Source organism: Meleagris gallopavo, chromosome 17 (assembly GCF_905368555.1).
Source record: "Meleagris gallopavo chromosome 17, MGAL_WU_HG_1.1, whole genome shotgun sequence".
Taxonomy (NCBI): Eukaryota; Metazoa; Chordata; class Aves; order Galliformes; family Phasianidae; genus Meleagris; species Meleagris gallopavo.
Genome location: NC_139420.1, coordinates 9,579,996 through 9,599,976, shown reverse-complemented (window position 1 = coordinate 9,599,976; position 19,981 = coordinate 9,579,996). Strand labels below are relative to the sequence as shown.

The following is a 19,981-nucleotide window of genomic DNA, read 5'->3' as shown; positions in this document are numbered from 1 at the left end:
CAGCATAGACCCCAGCTGATTGCAAGGACAAAAGGCCTGGAAAAATTGGTGCCTGGGGAATTGGTAGGAGATAAAGGAGGAATCACTTCTGGGTCACCAGTGCAAAAGAAATCAGGGTCCTAATGGCCAACAGTTACCATTGCAGGACCGGTGCTGGCAGGAGCATGGCACGAGGCACTGCATCGCCAATGGGTTTCAGTAGAGCAGGTGTTTGCATCACAAAAACACCACTGCCAGGACAAGGGCCACCTATCAACAAGTCCTCCTAGCTGGGTTCCTGAGGCACATCCCCAACAAAAACCACATCCCGGTGGCAGATGGCCGGAGGGAAATGTGCATTGCCACAATTCATGTTCTGACCGTTGTGAATAATCAGCAGCTCTTTGGTGCCCCGGCTCTGTCACGAGGCAGCAGCCAGCCGTGCCAGAAAGCTGCATCAGCCATCAGCTGTCCCAGCTTAAAGCTGCACAGGGATGAACACAGCCTAAGTGAGCTGTCTATAGGAGAACAAACCCCGTGGAAACAGAGTCTAGAGATAAAAGCTATAAATCCGACGTTTATTTCTGCAGGCTTCCGGAAGTCAAAAGCACAAGTTTTGTTTAAAATGCTTTTGTATCAGTCACTTGCTTTGAAATTAAAGCACCACGAGAAAGTGAGGAAGCGCCATCTGAGGTGATGTGATGGCACACCCTGCTGCACTGTGTCCTGATCTAAAGGGGCATAAAACCAAATAAATAAATAATAATAATAATAATAATAAAATAATAATAGTAAAGAAAGAACCAATTCCACGGACTCTGATTACCTGAAAAATCCTGCCCCTGGTAAAGGCTTTTCCCAGACACAGAAGTGCTATGAGGAAATTGACTACAACTCCCAACATTCACTGAAGCCGCTGTTAAGACAAATGTTATCCGGGAACATCCAAAACAATCAGAAAACGAAAGCAAGACCCAGTGGCTGCTGGAAGCTGTAGTCAGCTCTCCAGGTGCGAACTACCGAGTAAAAAGGTATTGAGAGCCGCCCTCCTCCACAGCAGAGCCCAGCCGGGCTCTGAAAGAGAGGGCGGCCAGCAAGAAGGAAGCGCGATGCCCCATCAGAGCGGCCAGCTCCCTCCTTGGGCCTTTCACGCCAGCCCAGCGTTTCGGGGGGATTTTTGTCCCGGGCCCGCGGCGCAACCAGCGGGAGCCGATCGCGGCGGGCGGGCGCAGCGGGGTCGGGGAGACGCGCGCCCGGCTCAGACGCGCGCAGCGCTCCGACCGTCGGCAGCCACTGCCACGCCGCGTCCGCGGGGCCGGGCCGGGTTGCCGAACGCGGGGCGCGGCGCCGGGGGGCGGGGGCCGGGGGCGGCGGCGCTCCCCGCCCAGCAGCCGCAGCCGCGGGCCGGGCGCGGGGGGCGCAGCGGAGCGGCGGCGGCGGCGCGCAGGGCCATGTCGGCGCCGTGCCCGCGCCTGCCCGCCGCCGGGTCAGCACCGGCGGAGGCGGACAGCGCCGGCGGCATGGAGCCGCCCGCCGCCGCCGCCGCCGCCGCCGGGGCCGCCGCCCTGGAGCTGGCCCTGGAGGAGGAGCTGGCGCTGCTGGCCGCCGCCGGGGAACCGCCGGAACCGCCGCCCGCCGCCGCCGCCCGCGACCCCGAGCTGCTGTCGCTGATCCGGCAGAAGGAGAAGGACCTGGTGCTGGCGGCGCGGCTGGGCAAGGCGCTGCTTGAGCGCAACCAGGACATGAGCCGCCAGTACGAGAGGATGCACAAGGAGCTCACCGACAAGCTGGAGGTGAGGCCGGCCCGCAGCGCTCCGCAGGGCCCCCGCACGGGGCCGCGTTTCCCGGGAGCCCCGGGTTCGCTCCCCTTTCCCGACGAACCCGGGCGCGGCCGCGATAGAGAAGAAAGGGTCGAAACTCCCCTTCTAGGCCTGGGGTGCTGCCGTCCCCGCTCCCCGGCTGCCGTGCGGGCCCGAGGAGGGGCTGCGAGCCTCGTTCGGGAGGCCTCGGGGTGCTGCTCTGCCCCACGTCCCAGCCGGGCGGGGGGACGCACCGTGCAGAAATGCCTCGTAAGTTACATCGATACCGAACGGAGCGTTTGGAACCTTTCTGCTTAAGCTGTTGAAGCTGAGGCATTAGCGTGGCAAGAGATAAGCCCCGCTGATACGTTTCTGCTTGCTGGTCGCTCTGAAAAATACCTACAGGTATCTCAGAGCCGTTTGCCGGGAGCCCGGTGGGTTGAGCTGTGTGTTGGTTTTTAAGGTTGAGATGGAGTTATTACAAAGAATAAGAGTCGTGTAAGCAGCTTCCTTCAGAACAACTCTCCCGCACAGCAGTGTACAACTATCTTCTTTTTAGAGATATTCTTGCAATGTTCCTTCTCTGAGCGAGCAGCAGAGCTCCTAGTTGCAGCACAGCTTCTCACCTTCCTGGAGAGAGTCTGAACAATGCTCGGTTAACACCCAAATTTCAAGTAACGGCCCTAGGCCAATTCTTTGTGCATTCCTACATATTCCTGTGTTCATTCCTCTTGGATTTACACCCCTCGAGTACCGTCAGATTCATGAAATTACTGCACAGCCTTTGTTCTCAGACCTTTTTCTTCCCAAAAGGAAGAAATTCCTCCCTGTTGTTAAACTCAGCACTTCACCGTATCTGCTCTCTTCCTCTTTACAGAGAGCTCTCTCTGCATTTGCTGTTTGGTTAGAAGCAATAGTGAAGGTGACATTTGCCCAAATTGTGACTTAGCAGCACTGTTTGTCAGATCAGAATTTCTTGGAGTGTGACGATTTGCTGGAGTGAATGTTTTCGGGTTGGTCTGTAAGCAAGAACAGACGTCTGTGGCATTGTGCTGACGTGGATTCCCCTTGAGTTGGAGTAAAACCTTTCCTGTCATCCAAGAGAAATGCACAACGTGAGGCACTTCCTGGGCTGCCCCTTTGTGAGTTTAGGGGTCTCAAACACCACTGTCTGAAGAACGTAAACATGAAAAGGAGAGGAGAAAAAACTCAGCCTTTGCAGTGCTTAAGTAACATTCCCCAAATGTTTACTTCCACTTTTATGGATCCATTTAGGAGGTGAAGGAAAGGATGAAAAATTCTGCCAATTGTTTGCATTTTTCATCCCATTGCTATTGCTCCAACTTTCCAGTTGAATGACAGGTTCTGGTTTTTCAGGTGATGCATCTGATAGGAGTTCCCTGCTTAAGGGCCGGATTTTTTTTCTGCTGGGTTTATCAGATCTGAGTCTGTGATCCTTGACCCACACAAACCTGAACAGTAATATTCTACAACACAAGCCTTGCAATCCTTGTTCCTGCAGATTAAAAGCTGGCTTCTTCCTGTTGCCACTGAAGTGAATTTCACAGTAAGCTTTTCCCTCTTGGAGGAATGGGGAGGAAGGACTCACAGACTCACATCTCTTAACCTCCTACCCTACACTGAGCACTCTGATGACCAGAAGCAAAGTCTCAAATGAAATCCTTGGTGACAGCTGCACTGCTGTAGTGATGTATGAGCAGCAGAGAGATTTCCCCCGGATAGCAGCCCCAAGTTGGTTATGGGAACCCAGTGGAACCTCTCCATTTCCCAGCAGCCAACGTGCTGCTCTTCTGATGCTTTGCCTCAAGACTCTGCTTTTGCAGTGTTGTCACCACACTGGTGAGAAACATCTCTTTGTCCTACGTCAGCTTTGTTACCTGGGGCAGTGCACACATAGGGCAGAGACAGTTGCTGCTGGCCAAATACATTCTGGTTTTGCAGGTGTGGCACTGAAGCTCAGCATTCCTACCTCATGCCCCTAACCTGATTTCAATTAAAACTCTGAATTTGAGTTCATTTCTAAACATACAACTGTAATAAACTGTGATCTTTGATCCCAGTTTTATCTCCTCAAGAGGTTGAGACATTTCATATCTTGTTCTGTTGGTACAGAGATGCTTGTCTCATCTCAGCTTTTTGAGGCTGAACGTTAGGAAAAAAATATCTACTCCAAAAGAGTAGTCAGCCACTGGAATGGGCTGCCCAGGGGTCACTGCCCCTGGAGGTGTTGAAGAAATGTTTAGATGTTGTGCTAAAGGACATGGTTTAATGGGTTTATATTGGTGGTAGGTGGACGGTCGGATTGGATGATGTCGGAGGTCTTCTCCAACTTTGGTGGATCTATGGTTCTATGAGTGCAGGAGCTGGACACTGTGAGTGGGATGGGTTTTCCTTTGCACCAAGGCACTGAAGTGGTTTGTAAATGACCAGCAAGGCTCATCGATGGCTTCTAAATCACACGTGGGTATGTCTGTGTGCGCTAAGGAATTTCAGCCGCACTGCTGCTCCTCGGCAGGCTGAAGTTTCACCTTCCATTTAGAGAAGGCCCTGGATCTTTCTCAACGTTGCCTAGCAGTGAGAGAGACAGAGCTGTGAAATACAGCATTTTTAGTGCGCTGCTGAAAGCAGAATTGTGGCTGCTCCAGCCACCCTTAGCTGGGCCTTGCATTAGGATCTCCTACTTAGTGCATTAAAAACGATGATTGTAATGCTGAGTATTTGCAAGGGTACTCATTCCTTCAGCATCTGGCAACGCAGGAAAACACTTGGCTTTGTTCTTACCCCTTGCATCTGAGGGTTTTCCAGAAAGTCCTGGATTTGCAGAAGGATTTGGGAGGGTTACAAGCAGGGCATTGCTACATTGTGATGAAGAGTGCATAGAAGATTTAGGGATAAGATCAAGGAGACAATACAGCACCTTCTGCAGAGCAAGAGGGGTAAAATGTTAGTGATAACACAGGCCAGAGGGCTGCTGGGGAAGTGCAGAGCTCTGACATTCACTCCTGCCCAGGAAGGTGACAAAGACCCTGCAAGGCAAGCTGTGTGTCATCAGTAGTAGGCACCCAGGGGAAACAGCCACCTCACAGCCTGTGTTCCTAACAAGCAATAAAAAGCCACTTCACACAAATGCAGTGCAATTTTCTTTCCCTCCTAGCAGGTTTATTTTCCCTTCCTAACATAAGCATCATAGGGGATTGCTCACTGGGGGATGATAACCTGGGAAAAATGCTGCCAGCGCTGGGCCCAGTGGCTTTCTGTTCTTTGCTGAGACATGTTCCTAAAAGGCTGTGAATCTGGTAGGAGAGCAGCAGCAGGTTATTACAGGGGACAGAAAACAAACAGCAAGAGAGGGCTCCTGCTCTTCAGGTTTCCCTGCTAATCTCAGGACGTGGCCACGTCCCAGTCTGCGACTGCTCTACAAGCATGCACGTGGTTTCAGGCACCAGGGGAAATCCGAGCTCAGATTTTCAGAGCAGAGATTCTTTCAAACGGGCACAACAAATCTATTTTGACCTAATTTGCAGCTCTGTATCAGTCAAGCCCTCATTTAACTGAGCCTGTAAGACATCTGAAAGTTCCACCAGGTTCACGCTGTCCCTTGTTTTGCAACCAGTCCTAAAGCAGAGCACTTTCCAGAACTGAGAGTTGTTTCTGAAAGATTTGCAGCCCGGATTGTGCACATGTCACATCTAGAGAAACTACTTCAGTGCATCCACTGCCACCCCAGTGGGGACTGCATCAAACAATGGAGTTACTGTGGACTATCAAATCACCAGGCAACTAATTAGGTCAGGAATAGAAAGAGCAAATGGATAGATGATTCAACTGTTGTTCATAAGACCCATAAGACAGGAACGATGCCTCATCTAGCTTCCTCATCAGCACCAAAAGTACAATTTGTGTAACTTTTACTATAAAGGCAATTTTTAACAGAATTCTGCCACTGCCCACTGAAATTAATAATAATTCCTGCTTTGGAATTAGCTGGGCTCTGCTAATCGATTGGCCTGCCTGACCTATATTTTCCACCTATTGCCATGCAGCCCGCATTACTCATTTGGCAGTTCTTTCAGTACAAATTCAATGTGCTGATCTAGAGAGGCCAAGGACAGGCCAACTGCTGGAAACAAGAAGCAAGCTTAGTGCTGTGACCTGCCCTGACATGGGTGGGACTGCCACCTCCATGCACCGCCGTGCTCTACTACCATTCTCCTTCCTGCACCAAAGCACTCAGTGCTGAGCACGAAGGAGCGGGAGGAGGCAGCTCTCACTTTTTTCCTCCCTCCCTAACCTCTTCTCCCCCTCCCTGTTACCTATAGCACCTGGAACAAGAGAAGCATGAACTGCGGAGGCGGTTTGAGAACAAGGAAGGAGAATGGGAAGGAAGGGTGTCTGAACTGGAAAGCGACGTGAAGCAGCTGCAGGATGAGCTGGAGAGGCAGCAGGTTCACCTGCGGGAAGCCGACCGTGAGAAGACACGGGCTGTCCAGGAACTCTCCGAACAGAACCAAAGACTCCTGGACCAGCTCAGCAGGGTGAGTGAGCATTGGCAGAAACCTTGTGCTGTGTGGGTTGTGCTCATTTAACGCATGGGTACCTTTCTCAGCTCTTTGTATCTCAAGCTGATTTGGCAAATCCGGTCTTCGTTTATGAATAGGCTGAGCAAACATGAAATGCAAGAAAAAAGCACATCTGGGGCAGGGCCAGAGAGCTGACCCCCATTTATAGTCAATGTCCATTGACTATAAAGCTATTAAACCGAATGCACCATGCTGTTCCACAATGGTTTGTCCCTGCAAATAATTTTGTGATGTGTAAATGTCTCAGAACCTACTGAAATTCCTTGGAATGGCATGTTTCAGCAAAGAGCTCAGCCTCTGATGAAAGAGGATTTGGAGTAAGGCTGCTACAAATCAGCCTAATTGACTGAATCTTTCCAGCAGAGGTTTCATCCTGACAGCAAAAGACTTAAGAGTGGCTGCCTCCTCCCCTAGATGCTGACCTGTCTTCTAGAATTAAGAATCTTGTCTTCTTCTTCCCACTGGACAGTACAAATCATAATCTTAACTGCTTGGGAACATTGTTACTCCAGCAGAGGAAAGCATTTTCTCACCAGTTGCACATCCCCAAAATAGAATAGAACAAAAACTCATGCTGAAGATGTCCACCTAAGGGTAAGAGTATATTTCAGACCAAGTTCAGTCAGAGGTAGGTCTTTGGGGCTGGCAAAGATATGGTTTAAGGGGTCGGGTCAGTAGTTCAGTTGCAACACTAGGACAGAAGACTGAAATGGGCCAAGAATAAAGGCCTTTTCACTTGTCCCTGCTCAGTCTGGGTATGCTGTTTTCCTGTGCCTCTGGAAGAGGTCTTCAGTAAAATATTTTATACTGGATGTTGAAAAAAACAATCATTCCTCATTCTGCTGCAGGTTTTCCTGTCAAGTGCTAAGGAAGTCACTTAGTCTGTAGATTAATTGGTGTTTAAAATAATAATAATAATAATAAAGGAATAAAACACCTTTCCTTAGCTTAGGAGAGCTGCTAAATTTACCACTGTTTCTAAAGCAGTATCTCCCAGGTGTAACAGATGAGCTAGAGAGGATCTCCTACCTCTTCTCTGGGCAGAGCATCTCACATACAATGTAGATAAGAGTTCTATCCAAGCCCTCACAGATTTCCTGTGTTATGTCAGATTTATCACCTAAGGCCAAAGACCTGGCTGTCATTAGATTTGGTGGCCCTCAGGGATTTTCTGTGAATGCATGATTTCCTTTGCTGGCTAGGAGATACCAGACCTGTCGTGGTCCCAGTGTAAGTAGGCAGTAAAGACAGTCTAGAAGGTAGGAAAGGAAAACCAAACGGCTTGCTTTGGGCTTTAAACTGGATGGGATTATCCTCAGTTAACACTTGTGCTGCAGGAGCCTCTCATAGCCCAGCTGCTCAGTAAAGCCTCGTGCAAAGAACCCAGCAAGTTAGGTCTACCAGCAGTATCAATACATGGGTTTTGTTCCCTCAGCTCCCTATTACTGCCAGAAATAATCCTCCCACTTCAGAATTATCCCATCTCAGGAAAAAAAATCATTCCTTGGCACTAACTTCGCTGCTCCAGCACCACCCTGCCCCCAGCTTTGTGTAGGGGACCAGATGTTCTGCAATGCTCAGACGAGCAGAGGAAGCAGCTTGCTCTTGCTGAGGCTTCCTGGCCAAGATTCACTGCTCGGTGGCTTTGTCACCTGGTTAAGACTTGCCAGTAACTCAGATATAGCCGAGGACATGGTAGGTGTGCAAACAGCTTTCCTAGAGTCATGAGAATGTAAGCAAACCAAAGCCAGGTCAGGAGTGGTTTGTTGCTCAGCCAAGGCTTTGGTTGAGGCTTTTAAATAGCTCAGCCCTTGATTACTGCATACTTGTTACGCCATGTTTGCAGTTCAGTCTTTCCAGTTCTCTTGCTCTGAAGTGGTTGTGTATGCAGTGTTTGAGGCAGCAGTAGTGCGTAAGCCCTGGTCACCCACATAATTCTGGCCCCTGTTATGCAATAAACAGATGCAGCTACACAGACACACTTGCCTACAGTTGTATTGCCCTAGGCTGGGGTCTCTCTAGGGATCACAAATTGATCACCAGCAGAGGAAAAATCCTGCAGAGGTGTGCTGTTACAGCTTCTGTGAACTTAGACGTGCTGCTGATAGCCTCTGTGTCCCCAGGTCTGCATTTTTTGTCACAATGCTCTGTCTGGGAGGAGTGCACTGAGAAAAATCAGTGATAAGGCAATTAAAGCTTCATTCAGAGCCTCAGCTCTACTCCCATCTGTCACTGAGTGCACTACGAGAGGTTTCACTCACAGGAGGACAAAGAAATGTTGCTCTCTGATATGAGTCCTTCTATGCTAAATAGACACTGGCTCTTTAAAATTTAATTTCTACAGATAAGCAATTAACACCTCATGGCCCAGTTTCACAATACTTGAGCATCATTCTGGGAATGGCATTCCCTTGGCACCAGACTCTGTACATCAAGTGATGGTCTCAGCCTCACAACCTACCAGCCCACATCGTCCTGCTTACTTCTTTGGGGGGTTCCAAGCTTCTACACCTACCTTAGAGCCAGGCAGCATCCACTATCTCCTAGCCCTCGTCCTTCCTGCTGTCATACTCTTTTACTAATTAAGCCTTAGGTCTTTTTATTCATGCTACCTTTCCCAGAGGTGAAGATCCAACTCAACCACATGCTTTTTTCCAGTAAGAACCTGGCAAAATGCTGACCAATTGAGCACACGCTCCCACACACAGATAGCACAAAGGGACCTAGAAAGCTCTGTCTTGCAATTAAAGCATGGAACTGAAAAATCCATCCTTGATGCTGGTGCAGACTGGTAAGGAAAACTCAGTGTTGGGGATTTAGAGATTGTTGCAGTCTCTAGAACTAGGGATAACTCTCTTGCCTTAGAGGCTACAAAAGAGGTCTGTAAAATGACTTGAGGTCTTCAGATGAGATGATGATACAGGAAAACTTTAGATATCTAATGATAGTATGTAGGCTATAAGGAACTTTGCCTCTTCTTGCAATACAGCCTTCCATTAGAAGCAAAGAACCACACTGAACAGAGATACCAGCCAGAGTTCTATCAGCACTGAACAATATGGAAATGAGGTAAGGCTGGGAGCTCGTAGTGAAAGACACGACTCAGATGCCGAAGATCAAGTCTGAGATCTTCACAGTAACCTTATTTTTAATTTTCTAAGTGATGACTGCAATCCCTTCTGCATGATTGGATTTCCCTCCCCCTGCTTCAGCATAGCAGAGCAGGTAGTACTTCTCAGCAGTGCCCATGCCAAACAAGATGCTGATTTTCACCTGGGAGAGCTGCAGAGCACGCACACCAAGGTACAGACTGCTCACCATAGACACTCAGAGCACAGGAGGCAAAGCACAGCTCCACCAAGAAAGCCATGGCTTGGAAATTGTTTTGTATCCAACTTCTCCAGCCTCTCCCATCTGTTTCAGTTCCCCATTTGGAAGAAATAAATAAAATCCTTATCCTTTTAAGTCATAAAGTAAAGGGGGAGAAGGGAGATGGGAAGCCACGTAGTGAAAGGTTTCCTCTTACGTGCACCCACAGCAGCAACCACAGCAAGAGTGTTGTTCCCACCTCAGGGCTTCCAGGAGCTACTAATATAAATAGCAACAGCAACCTTTGCCTATATTGAGGCAGCATATTACTACTTTGTCAGGAAGTGAATGAAAAAAAAAAGACTTTCACACTGTTTCTAAGGAGTTTCACCAGATGGCATTCCCACACATTTCCTGCTACCAGCCCTGGGCTCCTGGAGCTGTTTGCTGCATGCAACTTGGGCAAGGATGCATCCTTCCTAGTTCTGTTGGGTTTCTTTTCTGGTACACCGAGTACAAAGCAGTAATCTCACGATATTGAGCTCAGGTAGTTTTTGCAATGAAAGTCCCTTTTCAGCAGCAGGAAGCAGTGTCATCTTGCACTGCTGAAATAGCTCTTTGTTCAGAGAGGAGCACTGCAGCATCCCTCAGAGGGACCCTCAATCACCAACTTCTTATATTCCCTCAGCATCTAGTGCCAACACGTTGCTACAAAGAATGAAGTGTTTCATTTGGTAAAGCAAGGCAGCGACCAACCAGCCCTCAAAGTCTACAAAGGACTTTGCATTTGCTGGCCACAAAACCTTTCTTTGGGTGATATTTCAAGGGAAGGAGTTCCATTTCCTGCTTTGTGCTGCAGCATAGGCCTGGAGGACCAGCAGGCTCTTCCTGACTTAGATCTGAATGAAACATGGTGGCATACTGGAACAGGTTGCCCAAGGAGGCTGTGGATGCCCCATCCCTGAAGGCATTCAAGGCCAGGCTGGATGTGGCTCTGGGCAGCCTGGTCTGCTGGTTGGCGACCCTGCACATAGCAGGGGGTTGGAACTGGATGATCGTTGTGGTCCTTTGCAACCCAGGCCTTCCTATGATTCAAGAATGAATTGAATATACAGTACCATCCTTTGCAAATCACTTGTGCTTTAAGTATCTCCTCCAGTGGTCAACAACACTTAGAAAAAACAATGACCCTGTTGTCAGTGACTGAACAAGTGTGTTGGGCAAGATTTGGTGCTTTTTCCATGCCAGAGATGTGCAGCCATTACACTGTGATCTAGCTTGTCTTTAATTCCTCATTTCTAATGTACGGATGCTTAATGCAAGCTGTCTTACATTTATTGAGTTGTCTGTGATAGCACAGCAGGGCATATTAAGAACCTCCATGCTTAGCATGGAAGCAAGTCAGGCTCAAGCCAAGCGCTGCTTTGGGGGCTTTATTTTTTAGATAGAGGAGAGCCCCAAGTGGTGCAAAGCTGAAGAAGAGTTACTGTGACATTTCAAGGTGTGAATCAGTCACTACACTGAATTCTTTGTAAGACTGTCATGGCAAAATGTAAAATTAAGCATTCACTAAAGAAACTTTAGAAATGGGGACGGTGTGAAGAGCCCTGCATAGCAAACCTTGGTCTGCTTCACCTCTGGACAGTGTAAATTCAACAGAATGGAGAGACTGCACAAACCAGGGCCAGACACTGAAAGCAGCAATCCTCCCACTCACCACATCTGGCACCTGCACCTGCCTGCCCCCTCTGAAGCATCAGCAGACCCCAGCAGCACGTAACCAGATCCCCCATCACCTGCTGAATACTGATTACTGCACAGGCAGGAATGGCTTCTTCTTACCAGCTACTTCTCCCCCTAGCAGAAAGCACTTGTTAATAATTCAGCTTCGTGCCACATCAGGACTGGAGCAGTGAGGCGTTCTTTGCTCAAGCTGTAAATATAGGACGTGACTGCAGCTGCCTGTTCTCTCCTGCAAAGTCCTACAATGAAATGAATCAGTGCCCTAGAAGGCAACCAAGAGATCTCGAGGTCACTCGGTGGGGTTCCATCTATCTGGATGAAGGGAGCCAGGCAGAAGGAAAGGCTCAACCCCCCAGTGAATGCCTTGCCAACCCTACAGCACCCATTAGCCTCATTTCAGGGTATCCAGAGCTTTAGGAACCAGCAGGGCATGACTGTAACAAGCACCAAGGGAGGAGGAGCAGGCAGAGGAACAGGCACTCCCAGAGGTTGCTCAGAGGTTTTGCACCTACCCATTTCAAGCAGTTTTTTTCCCCGTGTCCTTTGGTTACTAGCAAGCAGTGGCAGAATGGACTTCTATCCGTTCTTCTGGATGTACACAGAATAAAACAGGGCACGCACTGCTAGCAAACCACAGCACAAAGCCCTCTGGAGGGAAAGGGTTAAAAATTACTGAGGTTAAAAACACATTATGGCGAAGGCAAAACTGCAAATCCCAGTTTATGGGGAAAAGGGAGAGCATTCATCCACCCATGGGCTGGATGGAGCCCCAGGACAGGGGACCTGCACCCCACCATCTGCAGGGACCCTTTGCTTGTTGCTAGGCAACAGCACACCACATCACAGCGGGTGATGTTGCCACGGCGACTGGGTGTGATTCTGCTGCTTGTGATGCTGTGACAGTCAGAGGACACGCAGGGAAACGCACTGGTGACGTCCAAGGCAGTGAGTGGTGGGGGCTGCGGGCTCGGCTCGCTGCCAGGACGTGTCCCTGGCATCACCATTTCATCCCCTTATTTCCTCTCCTGCTCACTGCACTTTATAAAAAAAAAAATAAAAATCACTCTGGAGATCTCCTGGCCCAAGGCAGCCTGTTGTTCATGCCACCCACAGGGAGATTTTCTAGCTGCTACTCTACTCAGAGTGACTCTGCCAGGGCTGGGCACTGTGTGCATCCATCCTTTAGTGAGCCCTGCTCTGGGAGGCATGGTGCAACAGGACTGGCTGTTTGTCACAGCCCATCTCCCATCCTTGGAGGCTGGTGGTGCCCAGGTAGAGCCACAAACACTGGCTTTGTGAAGCAGTTCCAGAGCTCAGGCATCCCATCCTCACACCATGGGCAGTTCACCAGCTGCAATGGGTGTCCGGAGCACCATCTAGGTAACACCTATGTACAACTGCTTATCACCTGGTAATCAGCTGTACGCTGTTCTTCCTTGTAGTCCAGCCAAGCCTAACTCACATTCTGCCTTCACCTCTAGCCAGTAATTCTGGAGCATACCTCCAGGCTTTCTGTAAGGCTTGCTGCTTGACAGATGAGCAGCATCACTGGGCTGTGAGTACCTGAAAGCAGGAATCCAACGTGGAACTGAAATTTAACTTGATAAATGATCATAGAACCATAGAATGGGCCTGCATTGGAAAGGACCACAATGATCATCCAGTTTGAACCCCCTGCTATGTGCAGGGTCACCAACCAGCAGACCAGGCTGCCCAGAGCCACATCCAGCCTGGCCTTGAATGCCTGCAGGGATGGGGCATCCACAGCCTCCTTGGGCAACCTGTTCCAGTGCCTCACCACCCTCTGAGTGAAAAACTTCCTCCTAATATCCAACCTAAACCTCCTGTCTCAGTTTAAGACCATTCCCCCTTGCCCTATCACTATCCACCCTCATAATATGACAAGGAAATAAAAATCTGAATGAACCCTTCGTTCTCCTGTTGCACCATACTAAAAATTTCAAGTGGCTATTCCGTTTGGGTCCAGGTCTTGATGTTTACAGGAGCTGCTTCATTATGCAGTAGCTCAGACGTAGAGAGAAGTGGGAAGAAAAGATTTTGTAGGAATATTTCTGCTTATTCACACTTGCTGTAAACACTTCCTCCAGGATATTCTAGAAAGTAGGACACAGAAGGTGTTTGCATCCAGCCACTGCATTACTAGCTAGAACCAGAGCTAAACATAATTGAAGGCTTAGCACATCTCTACCCAAGAAAAAGCAATTAAACATTTGGTCTTTCAAGAGCCATTCCAGGTTATAAACTTTGCACGCATTATAACAAAAGTCTTTACATTCCTTTTTCCTTTTAAGTAGGATTGCTTTTTCTAAATGTAATCTGGTAGACAGCTCAGAAGGGAGGTCTGCAAGCTGTGTTAGGTGCTCTGATTAGCCATGAAATCATAGAGGCCCCTCGCAAAACAGCCTAGAGCTTCATCAAGTGTTTTGTTCAGAATTGCATTTAGCAAAATCCTGCTTATTTTGAGCACATACAGAGGATCAGTGAGATTCTTGCTAGCTTCTAATAGATGCCACAACACAATGGAGACATGCCATGCAGCCAGGCAATTCCAGAACAGATGGGAGCAAGAAGCTTCCCAGAGGTGAGAGTACAACTGGCGGCAACTGATCTTCCATACAGAGAAGCCTCTCAGTAACATGAGGTCAGATCATCCTGCTGTAAGTGAATATTGAAGGAAAAAGGCAGAGAGGCCCCAAGGAAAACTCACAAACAACACACCATCTCTAAAGCTTTGGAACACACGTGTGGTTTTATTCTATGTGGGCACGAAGCAACTTGGGGGGTGTCAAAACAAATGCAAACAGGGAAGGATTCACAGAGGGTCCAACCTTTGCTTGAACATGAAATCTTGAGCAGATTCAGCTGGTGGGGGAGCTGTGCTTTCCAGCAGAATTATGCACAGATGATGCCAAATGAGAAAGTCTCATATGATGGTGTTTTGCCAAAATCTACCATCTCTTCTGAATTATGTGATCGTTTTTCAAATAGCGTCCATTGATCGGCTGCAAAGCTGCATGGGGATTTGCTAACTCAAATGATTGCTGTAGTTTTTGCCTCTGATCCAGAGAGATTTATTTCCCTAGGCTTTACTGAATGTTGTATTTCACTTTGAGTACAAATTCTTCTTAAGCGTGGTGCTGACTTTTCCCTCTCCACCTTCGCACTAGAGAGCATGCTTCTCCAACAACTGGTAAATATTCAAAGCTTTAAAAGCTCAAGGCAAACGCACATGAAATTGATGATGTTGGTAATATCTCCTCTTCCTGGGGCCTTTCTGTCCCTGGAGCACTGGGGCTGTGCGTGCACATCCTTATCCTGCAGAACTGCAGGCAAGCAGGGTGCTCCTTTCACCTCAAAGCAAGGCAGCCCAGAAAGCCACTATTTGACCTGCTCAGGCTCACCTGGCTTCCTTTTGTAGTATGGAGGAATGAGCTCACTCCACAGAGTGATGGAGGACAATGATACACACTCAGGAATATCATTTTTCCCCATCAGAGGCAATTGCATATCCCTGATGCTTATAAAGTAAACATAGACACCTTGAGACCTCTCGGCCAGCACCCTACTCTGAACTGGTGCCTCTGCAGAAACATCTGGGATGGCCACCACTGATTTGCATGACCTAAAACAACTCAAAACCCACCTGCAGAGGATTAGCGGATTGATTTACTTCACATAGAGAGGTCTCCTCCATTCCAGGCATTATCCAACCCGGCAGCTCAGAGCTACTTACCGAGATTAACTCTGGCACCATGAGACACAGTCCATCAGCTGAGGGCTGCCTCTGAGTGGTTCCTTCCTTCTAAGGAAACCATTTGCATCAAGGCATTGAAAACCTGGGAAGCTTCATTTTTTCTCCCCTCCTCCCTATCCTCCATAATTCTCCATTAAAAGACAGTATCAGGCCAAAAAGCTCAACTTGTGAAAGAAGGAAGGAGTCAGGCAGCCCTTACTCCTTTGCTACAGGTCACTGCCTTGCCTCAGTACAGGGGAGGGAAGATTTGCCCTGTGTGGGATAGTGCCAGTTTTAATGCTTCGGGTCCTCCATCAGCCCCTTCTCACTGCCAGAGAGCACACAACTGAGAAAACGTCTTTCTACATGAAACATGCAGTGCAGAAGCCTTTCCTAACAGCATGAGCTTGTTTGAATGAAGACACAAAGTTTTCCTGTTTCTCTTAGTCTCCCTAAGCAGAGCTATAAGCCAACTCCAGGTCAGGGCAAATGGCCCAGCATGAGAAAAATGCCCATTCAGATCCACGTATCAAGCAGCACACGATGTTAGTTAGCATCCCCATCCTCTGCCAGCTGGCCTCACTGGGTTCACCCTAAGGATGTGGAAAGAGCTGGCTGCACTGGGGAGCCACTGCCAGAGTACACACACATCTTTGCCTGTGTATATACATGCACTGCTTTCCACTCTCCCTTCCCCTCACGCTGTCTGCCATACGAGACATTTGCAGGAGGCACCTGCTAGTATTTCAAACACGTGAAGTGGATGGTTTTCACGAAGCCTGCGTCAGCACCACAGCCCATAATGACTTGCTTGTACAGGCAGCCTGCAGAGCGCAGACAGATGGGCAGCCATCTCAGCAGCTCCCATCCGCCCCTTCACGTGACAGCAGACGAGGCCTTTGCAGGATGAGTTGGAAACCTGAAGGCCAAGCTGCTGCTTTAATATCATAGGGAAATTCTGTGCTTTCGCAGCAGCACGACTCCCATATTTAGCACAGAGAAGGTGATACTTCAGAGGCATTCAAATAATCTTTTTTGGTGCATTCCACCAGCATCGTTAGGCAAATGGCCATAAATACCCTTCTTGCATATCTTGTCTCACTGAGATTATTCTCGTCTCCTTGGCAACTGTCAGATGATGTATAATGCCAGCAGGGATTAGCCTCAGTGAGCCTGATAACCCCTGTGTAAATGCCTGCTCTGTGAGGAGACCTGGCAGGACTCTCTTCTTTCCTGGTAACGTTCAAGTGTTGCCATAAATAACGTTAAATCCAAGAACATTTCAGTAAACCTGAGTAAGGATGAAAATTAATATGGTGCTTTTTAAATGGTAGTATGTCTTCTGTCCTCCAGAAAAGCAGTTTGAGACACGTGGATAAACGTGGTGTCTCTCAGCCTGACAAGTAAAGCTGTGTTTTGAACCAGCGCTTAAGAGAAGGCTTGTGCTGAAAACTTGGTCTCTAATATCTTTATCTCCTTTGTTCCTGGATGCCAGTGAGGATCATGCTGGGAAATTCCAAATCCCCACAGAGCTTAAACTTATGCAGTGCTTTTAAAGCAATTAATTTCTGAAAACTAACCCGGATTTTCTGAAAAATAACCTGAATTCAGGTCAGTGTTTGAAATCCAGGTGCATCCTCTGACATCAGCTGCATCAAAGCTTTCTGCCCCAGCATGCAGCTAAGGCCTGCACCCTCACCCAGCTGCTCAAGCAGACACAACCAAAGCAACACATCAGTGAGGTACAACCCCAAAACCACCGGTTTTCTGCATGCAGAGCATTTCTCTGGGTAACAAAACACATTTGGGCTTAGTGAGGAAGAAGTTGTTTCCAGGTAGCCTGCCTGGACTGCCAGAGCTAGTGACACACAGATGAGACCCATCCCACAGCAGTCCTAGCTGAGGAAGCAGAGCAGCACCACAAGATAGGTGGTATTAGGGGCTGTGGTGCACAAGTGACATGTTTAAACTACTTATTTTCTTCCCCTTCGGTCCCTTTCAGTTTTTATAATCCCTCGACTTGGGAGCATCTGCTCTGATTCAACAGGACAAAAAAAAAAAATAAGAGTATCTGGGTGATTTCTTCATTTCTGCTGCAGTGTATTGCTGTAATTAAACATACAGATCTCTGGCACAGTTCTGCATTGATGTGATGCATCATGGCTGATATCCATCAGAGATATCAGCTGGAGAGCTGAGGAAGGTCTCCAAGACTGTTCCAGGAGTTAGGTCACAAACCAGCCAAGGAAAGGGGCGATGGGAAAGCTGCTGTAGGCAGAATAAGAAAATCCAAGTCTTGGCACAAGCTCCTTAGCAATGATGCAACATGATTTTCTTACATGCTTCCGTGGATCTGTTTGCTCCCCGGCCATCTGCTCTCTCCAGCACACACCTTGTCACACGCAGGACAGGGAGAGGGGTCAGCAGCCTAAAGCAGGTGGTTTAACACAGGGAGGATTAAATGTTTCTGACCGAACCGCATGCCTGTGCTCTGGCAGAAATTGTAAGCAGCACCATTTTAGACACTTCTCAGCACAGCAAGAAGCCAGTAGATGTAATATTGCTACCACAGGCTTGTGCACAAAGAAATCCAGCTGCAGCAGCAGGAGTGAAGTATTTGCTGGGAGCCAAATACCATGATCTCCTGTCACTGATCACATTATTCTTGCTTTCTGGCAGCAAGAGGAAGGGAAATGAAATCATTTAGAGGCAGTGATGCTAGGATAGGTCCCAGTTTAGAATCCTGCTGTAGTAGCGTAAAAACTGGGCAGCAGATCTGCCTGCACTCTAGTGCAGGATAATCCACGTGTCTCTGCAAAGCAGCCCTCACCCTCCTTTGAAGGCAAAGCAATTAAAGAATGCAACTGAAAATCAAAGCAGCCGCAGTTAAAATCTAAGCACAGTCAGGATTGCAGAAGGAAGCCACTCCCAGCAACTCAGTAACTTATCAGGGAGATTTGGAAGGTAAAGAGCAACCACTGACACACCAGTTCGGTTCTGCTTTATTTGGGGTAATTTAACTGGCCTCCTGCTACCTGTGTATGCACTCTGTGGCCCTAAACGTGGTACAAAATGCTCTCATCTGTCCTGATGCTTGAAAAACACCAAAACCAACAGCATTTCCCACCCCACTTCTAATAACCCAAATGGGGCCCATGGACTTTTTCCCACTCCATCCTCTGAACCACATCATGAGGTTCAAAGGAAGATATTGGTGAAGGAGGGGAGCGCTGTCCTTGCTCATCCATTGCCAAGGATGCCTTTAGCCACCAGGAGAAAACATCTTTTCTCAATACCAGCCAGAGGACAGGCTGTAATTCTCACAGCCCCCATCATCGCAGCATTCCCAATCTAAGCCCTTGTGCCACGCCTACAGAACCACACACCTGAGCAGCTTACAGCTCAGCTGCATGGAAACCCAGGCTGTGGGCCTCCCCTGGCCCCACGTCCCCCTGACACCTGCTCCCCACCAAGCACCTGAGTCCAGGATCACTGACAGCTTTTTCTGCATCAGGGCAGTTGTCAGAAAGCAGCAACCTCAGTCCAACAGCCACACTGGGAATGACACCTCTAAGCAACAGCTCGGACTGCAAGGGAAAAAAGGGCTTTTGATTCAATGAAGCATGACCTACATTTGAAAAAACTTTGGCTATGGGCACAAATCTAGGAGTATGTGCGTGCCAAATTTGGGGCCCACAGCCAAGTACAGAGCCTTTATCCTTTTCAGCAGGCTCCCATTCACATGAAGTTACAGAAAGAGGCTCTTTCCAGTCACTGAAACTGATAATACATTCTCTTGCATGCCTATGATTTGGCACGTATACTTTATACACCATCCCACAGTATGTGCTGCATTCACTCTGGTTTTTTTTTCAGCTAAGTTTGCTGCCTGCGTTTTCTCCATATATTTTTCCACCAAGCCTAGCTCCTTGTAAGACTTAAAGTACCAGAACGCCTGTGTGCTTGCCAAAACCTGTTATTTTAAGAAATTCATGCAAAAACTTCGTAAAGACAAGACTCCTTGTGGGAGGACAAGGCTCCAAGGAGAGATCCATACTCCTGTTTCTGGACTCTCACATTGCCCAGTGTCTCTGGCAATAGCAATACTCATGCAAGGTCTTCAGAGGAGACCTTGCTGACACATGCACAGGATCTGCCCATTTTCAGAAATGCACTCAGCTTTTGAGCTGAGTTACAGGTGCTATTCAGAAACTCTATCCTGGACTTGGACTACACCTGCTGTGCTTTTAATTTAGCAGCTCTGCTCGTGCTATAAATCACTATACATATTGCTATCAAGGCGCTCTGAAGGTGAAGGCCTTACCCAACAAAGACCCAATCCCTACAGTGCTTACATCTGTGGCACTGCACAAAAAGGTAAACAAGCACTTCAGAGCTGGAGCATCTGCTGCACTGAGTCATAAGCTGAGCCACATTACTGGAGACAGAGCAAAGTGGAGCAGAGAAGCGTGCATGTACTTACTACACACAGACCTACACTTTGTGCATGACTGTATTCTACTTAAGCAGATCAGGCTGCTCAGATGCTATTACTAACACACTGTAATTATCTTTTGTCAGTGATCACCAAGAGCAAGGTCTGCCTCGTGTTAGAAGTCTGCTCCAAAGACCCCATGTTCTAAAGAGCCAGCAAAGGACAGCAATTCAGGAATAGCTGAAGGCAGCAAGAAGTATTGCTGAGTTACACGATGTCTCCCAACGCTTTTTGCCTGCACAAATCCATCATGATTTTGTCATGTTTAGAGTGACAAATCAAATACTAGTTGAAATAGATT

At 48.3% G+C, this 19,981-nt stretch overlaps 1 protein-coding gene across 1 annotated transcript in view; it reads left to right on the top strand.

The window, feature by feature from the left end:
* Positions 1-915: 915 nt before the first annotated feature.
* The window catches only part of BICDL1 (BICD family like cargo adaptor 1), a 45,351-nt gene continuing 26,285 nt past the window's right edge, over positions 916-19,981 (top strand). The window contains exons 1-2 of the mRNA XM_085238684.1: positions 916-1,772; positions 6,119-6,334. Coding sequence (XP_085094810.1) covers positions 1,089-1,772; positions 6,119-6,334 — 900 coding nt within the window. The 5' untranslated portion in view covers positions 916-1,088. The remainder of the gene's footprint in view (positions 1,773-6,118; positions 6,335-19,981) is intronic.